Genomic DNA, 15,858 nt, shown 5'->3' with positions numbered 1-15,858 from the left:
AGTGCTTAACATAGTAAACTTAACCCATTTTAGTGTATGCACTACATTTGAGGTTTCATCTAAAAGGAATTAAATGACACAACTTCAGTAGACCCACGCTTACTAAATAAGTAGTGAACAATCAACGTATTTGTAAAAAGGACTATTTGAGTAGTAAGAAATTACTTTGGGCCAACATTACATCTGAGGAGATGCACATTCTCTCCTTATAACACACTGTCTGGGAGCTGAAAGACACTGAGCAAGAAAACTAAATGGGGAACATTTTCTAGCAGAACTTGGAAACAGGAGTTGAAACAGAATTAAAAATCACAGATAAAGTTTGAGCACAAATGCAATTCCCCTTTGGCGCAAGCAATTAAAATATCAGCTTCAATCAGCCCATGGATCCATCTCCAACTGGACTGACCTCGCTTTCAGACTGCAAAAAAAACAAGACAGTGGAATTTTCCGGCCCAGCTGGCAATGAAGCCTGTCTACTGGCGCTGAATACATTGTGGTCCCCAAGGATCCACCCCTGCTGTACATTAACAAGAATATATTCCAGACAAAAAAAGAGACAAGCTTATTTGGATTGGATACATTTTGAAATGCATATACTTGTACAACATATTTCAAAAAAATATCTATACAGTGTCAATAAATAACATCTATGTGCAAAGCATGAAAGTGGATAGTTTTACAGTACAGCATGTTCACCAAGACCTCCCCATGTTGGCCCTAATGACCAACAAATCCAAGTGATTTGTCATCTTTTCCCTAGGTGAAAGAATAGGCTATATAATGCATTTCACCATTGCAGTTTGTTACAGTCCCTTAGGAAATCATACTTCATGCTTGCAAAATAAATCTACTCGTCTCAAACCTAGCATACTAATAACCAGTGAACAGGGATCAAAGGGAGTGATCTTGGTGGTTTCCATGGAGCTCATTTTATGTTCAATTTAGAGCTCGAGTCAAATCCTTGCCATTGAATGTTACCACCAACATTCAGAAATGCTAAGATAATGCTTGCACCTTAAATCCCTGTATTGTAGATTGGTTAACCTACAGTACATAATATCCTAACTACAAACTACCTAAAGAAAATGTGAATCATAATCTAGTTCCAGGTACTTGCCTACAATGGAAACATCCCTTATGAATACAGCAAAAATGAAGACCTTCCCTTATAAATAGTTCATTACCCAAACAAAGCATCATGCCATCCCTTTAGATTTGGTCCCTGCAGTGAGGTATAGGAGGTGTTGTTTGAGGGTCTGGGCCCAGGGCTGCTGATGGCTCTGGCTCAGCTTGCGGAGGAGCAGGCTGTGCTCAGAGCTGTTATACAGGTTGTGGTCCTGGCCTGGGTCTTCCTCCAGGAGGTACAGCTCCCCACCGTGCACGTCTGACAGGTTAGCCTGGAAGCTAGCAGGGTCGAAGCCCACCCACAGGGTGAAGCGATAGTCCCAGGAGCGCAGAGAATAGCCCATTATCCGGATGTCCTTCAGGTCGGGCAGGTCAGAGTTCTCCTGGGGGGTGTCTGCGGGCCGGGGGTACTGGCTGCAGGCAATGGCCTCAGAGTTCCTGCTGTTGTTGTGGTTGAAGGTGTAGGCCAGGTTCTGTCCCTCTGTGCAGACCTCCACGTTGAAGGAGTTGTCGGGACAGGGGAGTGGGGGCTTCAGCCCAGCCAGGACGGACACGGTGGGGAAGACATCTAGCAGCTCGTTCACATTGCTCTCCGTTCCTCCTGTGGAGAAGAGAGGTAGAGTGAGTCACAGCCCCACAACCGATAGTCTACTAACTGTTGGTTAAGGGCTGTAAGTAAGCATTTCACTGTAATGTCTGCACCTGTTGTATTCGGCGCATGTGACCAATAAAATTTGATTTGATTTGATTTGATTATTAATGGGGAATAACAATGTTACATAGGCTGCTTTTAGACAGGCAGCCTAATGCTGATGTTTTTCACCAATTGCCATTTTGACCAATGAGATCAGCTCTGAAAAAGATCAGAATTGTGTAAATGCAGCCATAGTGGAGCACAAACTTCTCCCAATAATCTGTCCTGGGGAAGAATGACTTTTAGAGACAGAAGAATAGAAGTGTGTCTCAAAGGTTGCATTTACAGTGGGGAGAACAAGTATTTGATACACTGCCGATTTTGCAGGTTTTCCTACTTACAAAGCATGTAGAGGTCTGTAATTTTTATCATATGTACACTTAAACTGTGAGAGACGGAATCTAAAACAAAAATCCAGAAAATCGCATTGTATGATTTTTAAGTAATTAATTTGCATTTTATTGCATGACATAAGTATTTGATCACCTACCAACCAGTAAGAATTCCAGCTCTCACAGACCTGTTAGTTTTTCTTTAAGAAGCCCTCCTGTTCTCCACTCATTACCTGTATTAACTGCACCTGTTTGAACTCGTTACCTGTATAAAAGATAACTGTCCACACACTCAATCAAACAGACTCCAACCTCTCCACAATGGCCAAGACCAGAGAGCTGTGTAAGGACATCAGGGATACAATTGTAGACCTGCACAAGGCTGGGATGGGCTACAGGACAATAGGCAAGCAGCTTGGTGAGAAGGCAACAACTGTTGGCGCAATTATTAGAAAATGGAAGAAGTTCAAGATGACGGTCAATCACCCTCGGTCTGGGGCTCCATGCAAGATCTCACCTCGTGGGGCATCAATGATCATGAGGAAGGTGAGGGATCAGCCCAGAACTACACGGCAGGACCTGGTCAATTACCTGAAGAGAGCTGGGACCACAGTCTCAAAGAAAACCATTAGTAGCACACTACGCCGTCATGGATTAAAATACTGCAGCGCACGCAACGTCCCCCTGCTCCAGTCAGCGCATGTCCAGGCCCGTCTGAAGTTTGCCAATGATGCCATCTGGATGATCCAGAGGAGGAATGGGAGAAGGTCATGTGGTCTGAGACAAAAATAGAGCTTTTTGTTCTAAACTCCACTCGCCGTGTTTGGAGGAAGAAGAAGGATGAGTACAACCCCAAGAACACCATCCCAACCGTGAAGCATGGAGGTGGAAACATCATTCTTTGGGGATGCTTTTCTGCAAAGGGGACAGGACGACTGCACCGTATTGAGGGGAGGATGGATGGGGCCATGTATCGCGAGATCTTGGCCAACAACCTCCTTCCCTCAGTAAGAGCATTGAAGATGGGTCGTGGCTGGGTCTTCCAGCATGACAACGACCCGAAACACACAGCCAGGGCAACTAAGGAGTGGCTCCGTAATAAGCATCTCAACATCCTGGAGTGGCCTAGCCAGTCTCCAGACCTGAACCCAATAGAAAATCTTTGGAGGGAGCTGAAAGTCCGTATTGCCCAGCGACAGCCCCGAAACCTGAAGGACCTGGAGAAGGTCTGTATGGAGGAGTGGGCCAAAATCCCTGCTGCAGTGTGTGCAAACCTGGTCAAGACCTACAGGAAACGTATGATCTCTGTAATTGCAAACAAAGGTTTCTGTACCAAATATTAAGTCCTGCTTTTCTGATGTATCAAATACTTATGTCATGCAATAAAATGCTAATTAATTACTTAAAAATCATACAATGTGATTTTCTGGATTTTTGTTTTAGATTACGTCTCTCACAGTTGAAGTGTACCTATGGTAAAAATGACAGACCTCTTCATGCTTTGTAAGTAGGAAAACCTGCAAAATCAGCAGTGTATCAAATACTTGTTCTCCCCACTGTACACAGCCAGCCCAATTCTGATATTGTTTTCACTACTAGGTCTTCTGACCAATCACAATAGGTCTTTTCACATCAGCTCTTTTTCCAGAGCTGATCTGATAGGTCAAAATACCAATTAGTGAGAAAAATATCAGCATTGAAATGCCCGTCTAAACGCAGCCCATTTACTGAATGGGAAGATCTCAATTCATTACTCCTCACATCCTCTCCTTCTTAAAAACCCATTGGATGAGAAAGCCAGAGGTCTCTCCCCTCTGACCTTCTCCGCCAATGGGTTTTGAGAAGGAGACAAGGGGAGAGGAGTATGCAATTGAATCTTCCTAATGGCATCCTCCTTCACTACCACTGATAGAGAAAAAAATAACTGGATAGTTTCCACCATACTGCTATCATCATCACGTCTTGCCAGATCAATGAAACAAAAGTGCACGAGGAATGAAAACTAGTTATTGACTATAGGAGTGTATAGTATACCTTGTGTGAAGTGATGCTGTGTTGGGCCAAACACATCCATGTAGGGAAAGGTCTCGTCCTCTGGCCAAGGACGGACTGCAGTCATACCCGCTACGTAGAACATTAGGGGAACGCGAGTGGCCACGTCAAAGTTGCTGTATTTGGCCCATTCCCCATGCTCCCCTAGTGACCATCCTGTAAGAGAAATGAATCATATTACAAATACATAACTAAACGCCAATGTATTTAAACAATGAGACTATAAACATTTAATTATCGCTATGCAACATGCATAAAGAAACAGTTCATAGTAAAGTCGACATATGCTTTGAATGGATCCAAGCTTGAGGCTTCAGGAGAGTAAAGGCAGAATTTTGATGTCACATCCCCATCTAGTGGACAAAGAACTACAAAAGCAATTTACCTGTTGAAAAGTCAATGCCACTGACAAACCATTATAGGCTAGACAGCAGTGATGTATGCAGCAGATTTCTTTCTACAGTACATAATGTATTGAAACAGAACGAAGAGTTTACTTACCATGGTCAGATGTAAAGACCACAACAGTGTCTTCAGCCAGTCCCAGATCATCCAGAGCATTCAACAACCGGCCCACTTGGGAGTCCATGTATGACACAGACGCATAATAGTGCTGTCGAATCTGGAGCTGAATCAAACATTTATACTATAGTCATGAATAATATGCAACCTGCTGAAGTATAATATGCTGCTTCTACCTGTATAGATTTTTGTAAAAGCGTTTAAATAGTTCACCATTTGTCTGCATCATATCGCCTCTATTTGATTTGACCTGTCATAGGGGCCTTTTTCCCCAAGTGACACTCTCTAACGTGCAGCTATCGTGTAACAGATTGGTGGATTTATTTGCTTCCAGTTGTGCTTCAACCATCTAGAGCCACATTGAAAACCATATAGAAAAGATACCTTGCTCCTACAAAATCAGGAAACTACACCTAACCAACCTGGAAATCCTTTGGGATTGGCCCATATGGGAAGCTGATGTTTAGCGCTTGGACATCTTCCCTTTTCCTGATGTCAGTCCAGGGATTGTAGGCCACGCTGGGGAGGCCTTTAGGAACATCAGGATCTGGAGCCAGGGTAATCTTATCCAGGGGATAGAGTGTCAAGAACTCCTAATACACACAAAGAGTTAGGCAATTTAGGAATTAAATTACATTTTCCAAGTGCAAAGGCAGTTTCATCAGTATGTTACAAATCATACCATCTACATTCTATTGAGAGAACAGTAAGTATTGCTAATCTATGTCATGGTTTAACCCAGCATTTCCCAAACTCGGTCCTCGGGACCCCAAGGAGTGAACGTTATGTTTTTTGCCCTAACACTACACAGTTGTTGTTGTTTTTACCGCACTGCTTTGCTTTATCTTGGCCAGGTCGCAGTTGTAAATGAGAACTTGTTCTCAACTGGCTTACCTAGTTAAATAAAGGTGAAATAAAAATAAATAAAACAGCTGATTCAAATGATCAAAGCTTGATTATTTGAGTCAGCTGTGTAGTGCTAGGGCAAAAACCAAAATGTGCACCCCTTGGGACCTGAGGACAGAGTTTGGGAAACCCTGGTTTAACCACTCCTGGTGTTATGAAGTAAGCCAGGCAGCTGCAGTACCTGTGGGATTCTGAAGGGAATGTGAGGTTTGTGGAATCCAACAGCCAGAAAGAAATGTTTGTCAGAATCTCTGGTGGACTTGAGCAGCCTGATGGCTTCCTCTGTGCTCTCCATGTCAGGCAGTGTCCCCAGAGGGGTTTCGGACACATTCACAGAGCACAGCAGGTTGGCATGCAGTTTGCCATCACTGCCCTTGCAAACCTAAACAAAGCAATACATTTCGCTCATGCTAAACATTTAACCTTTTGGAATTTGTTCAAATGCATGAGAAACATCTTATATTAGGCAGTTAGATTTGACATAATACACAGAGGGCTCAAATCAGACAACAGCCATAAGCATCTGTAGCCATTTATATCCTAAAATTAATGTCTGTATACTGAATGGAATTAATTCAGTATACCGACAACATTTAAGCCATACATGGCTAAAGCATCTGTAGACTAGAGAGTTATGGCAGCAGTCAAGGCAAACACTGACCTTCATATTTTCATACTTGAAAGAGGGAGGATGATAAGGAGGTACAGACCAGCTGTACGGGTAATCATCCGAGTGATTAGAGGCTATGCCTTCAACACAAGCACATAACAGTGATATTAGCACAACAGACTAAGGAGGATTAAGAAGACATGAGAAACAGCCTCTGGCAATTTGATAGACTCACGTCACATGACGAGATACTGCACAAATTAAGCAGTAAGGCATTTTAAAACATTGAACACAGTGGACACTGAGGAAAACACGATAATTGTTACTCATTTTTCAATGTAGACTGATAAGAATACACCAAGCGCTAACATATTAAGTAGGGTTAAGACAAACGGCAGGTTGGCATTTATTGGGATGAATCTTGTCCTGGAGGCAGCTCTGCTGTGTGATCACCAGTTGGCCTAGCCACAAAGTCATCAGATTTGAAACCTAACCACAATGCTAACCTTATGCCTAACCTTCAATTAAGACCAAAACAAAAATGTGTTATGTATTTTGTTTACTATATAGCCAATTTTGACATTGCGGCTGGCCCATCTAGTGGAAACCGCTCAGCATCCAGGAAAAGACTCATCCCAATAAATGTCAACATGCTGACAAATGGCTAGGATTCCTTTAACCTGGGTGAAAAACCTTTCCAACCGACATGGTGGTGTAGCCCTTTGACTTGAAGTACTGAGGGAGAGTGGTGTAGTTTCCCGCATGTACTCGCCAGTAGGAATTAAAGTCATATAACCGGGTTGTGTCAGGTCTACGACTTGTTAGTAAGGAGGTCCGACTTGGTCCACACACTGCTTGCTACAAATTGAATGACAGAAAGATCAAGACAAATGGGAGATGAATTTATATAGTTACAATCATTGGTAGAGAACGGATTGCCAACTAAAGTAGGCTTGGGCTACAGCGTTAAATCACTTATCTTTATCTGTTATAGGCGTACCTGGGCATATGCGTTGTGAAATACATTACTTTTAGAGGCAAGTTGATCAATGTTTGGTGACTTTACAACAGGATCCCCGTAGCATCCTAATGTTGGTCTCAAATCATCAGCCATGATGAAGAGAACATTGCGCCTAACTAAAGAAAAACAAATTAGTCAAGGTTACAATGGCTGCGTTTACACAGGCAGCCCAATTCTGAATCATTTTCTACTAATTGGTCTTTTGACCAATCAGATCAGGTATTTTGCCAATAATCTTGCAAAATATCAGAATTCGGCTGCCTGTGTAAACGCAGCCATAGTTGCCCCGCCTTAAAATCAGCTACGTAGCAAGCTTTGAACAAACGACAGACATTGAGCAACATAACTAAATTGCAACAATGTTACTGAGCAATTATACGTTTTCACATAGATGCCTTTCAAAAATCGCTTCTTGTTGATGTTGGGTTATTATAAAGGTTTTCGAAAAGTTAGTTACCTCTTCTTGCAACAACGTCATGAGAGAAAATACACAGAATCAGGAACCAAAATGATTTCTGGACAGACAGGGACATCGTGCGGCAACACAGTTGCTAAGAAGATGGTAAGCTAATGTAGCTCGTACGTGTTCTATAATGGTATTGCATGGGCATATACACACGCGACAATTATTCACTGTGTCAAAATATCGATCGCATTGTGTCTGCTGAAATACCTTCCTGGCTGAAAGGACCTCCCCTCTCTCTGTTTCCATTGGTCGTTGGAAAGGCAACGTCATGCTCTGAAACTTAGACGCCCCGCCTTTATTTATGCAGTTGACTGGTAAACTTGTCATTTTCAATATGCACAAAATTATTATATACAAATAAAATCAGTGAGTAGCTACCTTTCTATCCAATTGGCGACGGATTTTTATGCGAATATTCAAGAATCCGCATAAAGAAAATGTGAATTTTCCCACCAGTGGTATGTTTTCACCAAATGGACTTGTTGCAGATAAAAAGCAGTGCGTGATGACGTAATAATCACAATGTACTTTTTTGCTTAAATTTTCATGTACGGAATAAAAATCTAAAGTACAATGTGTTTCCATCGCATTTTCAACTCTACAGATAGTTTTGTCACAAAAGCTGTTGTTAAATAGCACATGTGCCAACAGCTCGCAGATGCACTGCGGGTCGGCTGTGCGGGTTGGCTATCTACATGATGAGAATATTATGGATAAGAGCGATAATATTTTTATTTGTCAAACGGCAGTCAAGCATCGATCATCATGTCACCAGAATAAGACCCTTGATAGGCTATTGATACACACACCATATCATCGTGTGACTCCAAATTTAACTTCGATATGATGGTTAGTGTATCAATATTTACGCTAAAGGCGTTTCCACTACCATTTACTTCCATTCATTTGGACCATGGCTGGGAAGACCTTGGGAACGGCTTTGGGCTCATGCAGGTTGGTTGGCACTGAGATTTGTGTGCATGTGTTGTTGATTGTGTGAGGATGAAGAAGCAGAAATTACCAAGGGGATTTCTGTTGAAATCTGACAAGTTTTAATAGCATCTTCCTATTCCTCTTTTCGATAGATGTATAGGCTATTCATTCATATTACATTGCATTTGACAATTGCTCCAGGGAGCTAGAAAAATAACATTTCATGATTTTAAATAGCAGTGATGCTATAATCAGTGGCTTGAATGGTATTTTAGGAAAGCATTAAAAAGTGGTGTGATTGATTTATATATATTTTCTTTCCGTGGGATCCAGGCGAAATTCCCAGCATGGCCCAAGGAGCACCAGCTGAAAGGTACCCATTGTCTCACCCACCACTTTACTCTGTAGTTTGATAGAAGTGACGAGTTGCATGTTTGTTATTTATGCAAATTTGTGGATACCATGGCAAAAACCTATTGTCTGTCTTTTCAGGGGGAATTTCGCCCAACAATGCCAGGGACAAAAATGTCCGCACCTATTAGAGAATAGACATGGGCACCACTGGGGGTGTGACTATTCCAATGAAGTAGTTGCCAGATCGCAATGGTTCAAAAGCCAAGGTTATTGAAGAGTCTGGGGGGTGACTATTCCAATGACGTCGTTGCCAGATCTCAATGGTTCAAAAGCCAGGGTTATTGAAGAGTCTGGGGGGTGACTATTCCAATGACTTCGTTGCCAGATCTCAATGGTTCAAACGCCAAGGTTATTGAAGAGTCTGGGGGGTGACTATTCCAATGACTTCGTTGCCAGATCTCAATGGTTCAAACGCCAAGGTTATTGAAGAGTCTGGGGGGTGACTATTCCAATGACGTCGTTGCCAGATCTCAATGGTTCAAAAGCAAAGGTTATTGAAGAGTCTGGGAGTGACTATTCCAATGACGTCGTTGCCAAATCCTACTTCCTACCACTTACATTTTACATTTTAGTCATTTAGCAGACGCTCTTATCCAGAGCGACTTACAGTTAGTGCATACATTATTTTTTTATACTTGCCCCCCCCGTGTGAATCGAATCCACAACCCTGGCGTTGCAAACGCCATGCTCTACCAACCGAGCTACTTCCCTGCCGGCCATTCCCTCCCCTACCCTGGACGACGCTGGGCCAATTGTGCGCCGCCACATGGGTCTCCCGGTCGCGGCCGGCTATGACAGAGCCTGGATCACTTCTACTTCCTACTACGTTTCTTCCTACTGTAGGCCTTTACCATCCGTCTTTGAGTCTGCCTATGGTGAAAATATCTCCATCTCTTTCCAGCACTGATGAGTTTTTAGCTGATTGCAATGACCGATGTGTGGTTGTTTATTTGGACTTAGTTTACCTGCCTGTTAGTCTCTTTGGATAACTATGCCAAATTGCTAACATTTAAATGTCAAATACATGTCTTCTATTTTCTGAATAAAATCATCCTGGAAATGTTGTGGTCAACTTGTATAATGCATAGATTTGTCAAATTGTCAGCCAATATCATTTAAGATCCATACAAAAAAGCTACCACTAGAGAGCATTGCTGGCCATATTTTCCCATCAATTCTCCAAGTTCCCCAGCACAGATGTGTTAGCTACAGTGTTTGACTTGGGCAGGAGCTCACTGGAGCCGAGTACCGGCACCTCAACTTTTCCACTGCTTAAGCCCATCTTCCTCTTATAGAATATTAGCTCAAAAGTATTGTGTAGCTCCTGCACCTATATATAAGCAGTACCAGCACCCAAATTGAGTACCCACCTATTTCAGTCCGAGTCAAGCACTGATTATCTATGGACATAAAATTAGGGAATTTGACCAGAAAATTCATAAATAGAAGAAGCAATAGCTAGGGGCCTCAGACTCCCAGGGGCCCGTAAACTTTACAATGTTGTATCATCTTTGACTCTGATAACGTAGGCCTAAATTGTTAAATTATTGTTTGGGGTAAATTGTTTGTGGTTCATTTTACAGTTGATCTTTATCTAAAGCAAATTCCCAGTGAGTCAACTGGTGCACACAATTTGGCGACTTCCTCGCGGACAGCATGGGCGGTACTCCAGCGCTGCAGGCTAGTTGAAGACACGAGACCTCAATGGGCCAGATCTAATCATCACAAATCACCGATGTCTTCTTGACTTTGATGGATGACTGCATACTCTGAAATATATAACTCAGTTTGTAAGTACCACTTTCTTTCAAGACGAACCTAGAGACAATTGTTTGATAGGCTAATCTTCCATATGGTTCGCTCCAGTTATTTTCAATTTTAGATTCGCAAAAAGCCTGTTGAATTCAGTTGATGGTTTCTTCAACTTTACCGATGCGATGGTACTGAATTATATACCTCTCACTTGAAAGAACTCCTGGGACATAATCCGATGTTCTCTTTAGCTTGTGAGTCGTCGTCCTCTTAAAATGATTTTTAACGCAACGTTTTTTTATTTTTTTTCAATAGCCTATTATTGCCTTCTCTTTGCAACACAGAAGGATAATGGTGATTAGTGTTTTTACGCTGTTTCAATAGGGTGTGGTCAATACAATTTAGTCCAGTTGCTTATTGCCAGCAGCTAACTCTGGTATGATCTGTCCATCAATAACTTTATATTCCTTATTCGAATACATAAATCGTAACGCCCCATCTAATTTTCTAGGGATATAAAAGGCTGTTCACTGTTGCCAAGTACCTCAACTCCTCCACGGAGTTGAGGCATAGGCTACTAGAGTTTTTTTAAATGAACCTCTGACTCTATAAATTGATACTTCAAAAATGTAAATTCTTAAACCCTTACCATGTACCTATGTTTGTCCTCTGTTGTTGTGTGCATTTCTTTTTTTTGCTGAAATCGATAGTTTTTAATAAAACCTTAATCAAACACAACCACTGACTCAGCAAGAATAGATTCAAATCCTACTCTTGCTTACAGCTGCACTTGGGTCGGACAGGCTTCCTGTTTATCTTAAAAGACCACAGAGCCGAAGCTTCACTGAACAAAAATATAAACGCAATGTGTAGTGCTGTTCCAATGTTTCAAGAGCTGAAATAAAAGATCCCAGGAATTTTCCATAAGCACAAAAAGCTTATTTCTCTCATAGTTTGTGCACAAATTTGTTTCCATGTTAGTGAGCATTTTATCCTTTGTCAAGATAATCCATCCACCTGACAGGTGCGGTATATCAATAAGCTGTTTAATCAGCATGATCATTACACAGGTGCACATTGTGATGGGGACAATAAAAGGCCATTCTAAAATGTGCAGTTTTGTCACACAACACAATGCCACAGATGTCTCAAGTTTTGAGGGAGCGTGCAATTGGCATGCTGACTGCAGGAATGTCCACCAGAGCTGTTGCTAGAGAGTTGAATGTTAATTTCTCTACCATAAACCGCCTCCAACGTTGTTTTAGAGAATTTGGCAGTATGTCCAACAGGGGGAGTATTTCTGTCTGTAATAAAGCCCTTTTGTGGGGAAAACAGATTCTGGTTGGGTGGGCCTGGCTCCCAAGTGGGTGGGCCTATGCCCTCCCAGGCCCACCCATGGCTGCGCCCCTGCCCAGTCATGTGAAATGCATAGATTAGGGCCTAATCAATTGACTTTCCTTATGAACTGTAACTCAGTAAAATTGAAATTGTTGCGGTTATATTTTTATTCAGTATATATATATGGCTCGGAAAATGTACCTCAATCCAGGGATGAGAAATGGCGCTGTACTACGAATTGTCCCATTATCTCAACTGCTACACCAAGATTGAACGACTGCTAAATAACCATCAGTCGTTCAATCTTCTCGGTGTAATAGTTGGATAATGGGACAATTCTGACTATAATGCAATTTCTCATCCCTGGATTGGGGTACGTTTTCTGAGGAATATCTTGCGCCAGCACCGCAGTGTCTTAATATAAACAGGAAGTCTGTCTGACCCCAGGGCAGCTGTAAGCAAGCGTAGGGTCGGAATCTATTCTGGCTACCACCGACTGTTTCCTCTAGCGGTCAAACAAGGAATTCACCTGTATTTACCCCCCAAAATAAAATGCTAATTAGCTGCTAATGTTGCTATCATTAAGAACTACAAATGCCATGATGATGTGGACAAGACTGCCGAATCGAGGCAAAGGATGAACTATGTAATGTTAGCTAAAGTTAGTAATGAATAAATTGGCAAAATGTCTTTAAATTGTGCAAGTTTTAAATTGACACAATACCTGTTAGCAAAGGTGTCAGCTAGAGATGACATGCAGGAGCTTGCAGGGATTTGTAGTCTTGCATGAATTGCGGATACAGTGAGGGAAAAAAGTATTTGATCCCCTGCTGATTTTGTACGTTTGCCCACTGAAAAAGAAATGATCAGTCTATAATTTTAATGGTAGGTTTATTTGAACAGTGAGAGACAGAATAACAACAAAAAAATCCAGAAAAACGCATGTCAAAAATGTTATAAATTGATTTGCATTTTAATGAGGGAAATAAGTGTTTGACCTCCTCTCAATCAGAAAGATTTCTGGCTCCCAGGTGTCTTTTATACAGGTAACGAGCTGAGATTAGGAGCACACTCTTAAAGGGAGTGCTCCTAATCTCAGCTTGTTACCTGTATAAAAGACACCTGTCCACAGAAGCAATCAATCAATCAGATTCCAAACTCTCCACCATGGCCAAGACCAAAGAGCTCTCCAAGGATGTCAGGGACAAGATTGTAGACCTACACAAGGCTGGAATGGGCTACAAGACCATCGCCAAGCAGCTTGGTGAGAAGGTGACAACAGTTGGTGCGATTATTTGCAAATGGAAGAAACACAAAAGAACTGTCAATCTCCCTCGGCCTGGGGCTCCATGCAAGATCTCACCTCGTGGAGTTGCAATGATCATGAGAACGGTGAGGAATCAGCCCAGAACTACACGGGAGGATCTTGTCAATGATCTCAAGGCAGCTGGGACCATAGTCACCAAGAAAACAATTGGTAACACACCATGCCGTGAAGGACTGAAATCCTGCAGCGCCCGCAAGGTCCCCCTGCTCAAGAAAGCACATATACATGCCCGTCTGAAGTTTGCCAATGAACATCTGAATGATTCAGAGGAGAACTGGGTGAAAGTGTTGTGGTCAGATGAGACCAAAATCGAGCTCTTTGGCATCATCTCAACTCGCCATGTTTGGAGGAGGAGGAATGCTGCCAATGACCCCAAGAACACCATCCCCACCATCAAACATGGAGGTGGAAACATTATGCTTTGGGCGTGTTTTTCTGCTACGGGGACAGGACAACCGCATCAAAGGGAGGATGGACGGGGCCATGTACCGTCAAATCTTGGGTGAGAACCTCCTTCCCTCAGCCAGGGCGTTGAAAATGGGTCGTGGATGGGTATTCCAGCATGACAGTGACCCAAAACACACGGCCAAGGCAACAAAGGAGTCGCTCAAGAAGAAGCACATTAAGGTCCTGGAGTGGCCTAGCCAGTCTCCAGACCTTAATCCCATAGATAATCTGTGGAGGGAGCTGAAGGTTCGAGTTGCCAAACGTCAGCCTCGAAACCTTAATGACTTGGAGAAGATCTGCAAAGAGGAGTGGGACAAAATCCCTCCTGAGATGTGTGCAAACCTGGTGGCCAACTACAAAAAACGTCTGACCTCTGTGATTGCCAACAAGGGTTTTGCCACCAAGTACTAAGTCATGTTTTTCAGAGGGGTGAAATACTTATTTCCCTCATTAAAATGCAAATCAATTTGTAAAATGTTTGACATGCGTTTTTCTGGATTTTGTTGTTGTTATTCTGTCTCTCACTGTTCAAATAAACCTACCATTCAAATTATAGACTGATCATGTCTTTGTCAGTGGGCAAACGTACAAAATCAGCAGGGGATCAAATACTTTTTTCCCTCACTGTATGAGAGTAAATAGAGCTAAATATATTGATAAAAGTCACCTTGTCTGAGAGAGATTTACATGGTTATCAAAACGTCACACCAGGGTAAACCTACATGAAACACAGCCCTTATTTTAAGTGTTCCTAAAATTCCCTATGGGAAAAATGAATGGTGGAAAAAGGATTGGAACCATTTCCCTGTTTGACTGCTAGGTTTTATGGGTATTCTGACACCACTGTGGGGCTCTATTGAATCTCAACAAGGAAACAGTCGGTGGTTGTATTTTATTAACGTTTTATTAAAAAGTATGTATTTCAGCAAACAAAGAAAGGCTCGCAATAACAGAGGACAAACATAGGTACACGGTAAGGGTTTAAGAATGTACATTTTTGAAGTATCAACGTATAGCGAGTCGGAGGTTCATTTCAAAAACTCTAGTCTGCGCTCAACTCCGTGGAGGAGTTGAGTTACTTGGCAAACTGAAGTGTTGACTTGCTGAACATAGCCTACTTGTCTAGTGCCTCAATTATGTTCCCCCACATTCCTGAGGGCAGAACTGACCAAACACATCATCAGGTGACAGTGACGAAATGTATTTGTATATAGGCTACAGTATCTATTTAACTTAAACAAGTTTGTCAGTCCTTGCATTGTACAACACCTTCTCCTGCATCCTGTGTCAGTGCAGTGGTGGAGCACTGATCCTGTAGGAGCTGGTTTGGTGCTGGACAGACGGGTTGACTTGACCCACTGTGTGGAATGAAAACAAAGGAAATAATCACATTTTGCTGCAGATGTTCCAGACACACAGAAGCAGGGGCTCCAACCTAGGAGTTTCCTTTATAAAGTATACCTATAGGCCTGCCTAATACCTAAATACTGTACATGTCAGCAGAACTGGGCACCACACTAATGACAAATGCAATGAAGTTCCATCATGGCTTTTAAAGAGCCTCCCTTAGTTATCTGATGATAAGAGGATGATAAGGTTTGTTATTAATTTGAGGCTACATCTTGCCTGATGACTCATTCTGAATTGAATTCTGCTGCTCTATCAATCGCTCCAAACGAGGCGTGGCGTTTGCCCTGAGCGATGTGGACGGTAGCCAGGCAAACGTATATCGGCACATCTTGAAGAAATATCCCCTTGTATATGTCTTTATAGGTGGTATTGTATATGGATTTTAAAGGATAAAGATATCAAGGTTGCAGTGCTCTCTGGATTGTTGTAGCAGTTCATTGTACAAATTGAACGCAACATTTAATCTGCATTGTTCTTGACCATAAATTTTTCTAACAATGATATAT

The 15,858-nt window shown here is 42.2% G+C and overlaps 2 protein-coding genes and 1 long non-coding RNA gene across 4 annotated transcripts in view; 2 read left to right on the top strand and 1 right to left on the bottom strand.

Moving 5' to 3' along the window:
* Positions 1-565: 565 nt before the first annotated feature.
* Positions 566-7,965, bottom strand: ids (iduronate 2-sulfatase). Its single transcript, XM_045226267.1, has 9 exons — positions 7,723-7,965; positions 7,245-7,381; positions 6,925-7,102; positions 6,296-6,384; positions 5,816-6,016; positions 5,151-5,321; positions 4,708-4,834; positions 4,189-4,362; positions 566-1,729 (listed from the first exon to the last, which is right to left on the bottom strand). Exons 1-9 carry the CDS (start codon positions 7,796-7,798, stop codon positions 1,200-1,202), a joined length of 1,683 nt encoding a protein of 560 aa, XP_045082202.1. The 5' UTR covers positions 7,799-7,965; the 3' UTR covers positions 566-1,199.
* A 543-nt stretch (positions 7,966-8,508) lies between these two features.
* On the top strand, positions 8,509-9,705 carry LOC123492869. Its single transcript, XR_006661901.1, has 3 exons — positions 8,509-8,685; positions 8,998-9,037; positions 9,157-9,705. It is a non-coding gene; the product is annotated as an uncharacterized LOC123492869 (long non-coding RNA).
* A 1,028-nt stretch (positions 9,706-10,733) lies between these two features.
* LOC123492864 (CRACD-like protein) overlaps positions 10,734-15,858 on the top strand; it is a 28,505-nt gene continuing 23,380 nt past the window's right edge. For both annotated transcript variants that reach the window (XM_045226262.1, XM_045226260.1), the window contains exon 1: positions 10,734-10,868. The gene's annotated coding sequence lies outside the window, so the exon portion shown is untranslated. The remainder of the gene's footprint in view (positions 10,869-15,858) is intronic.

This window comes from Coregonus clupeaformis, chromosome 2 (assembly GCF_020615455.1).
Source record: "Coregonus clupeaformis isolate EN_2021a chromosome 2, ASM2061545v1, whole genome shotgun sequence".
Taxonomy (NCBI): domain Eukaryota; kingdom Metazoa; phylum Chordata; class Actinopteri; order Salmoniformes; family Salmonidae; genus Coregonus; species Coregonus clupeaformis.
This window is presented reverse-complemented; position numbering and strand designations above follow the sequence as displayed.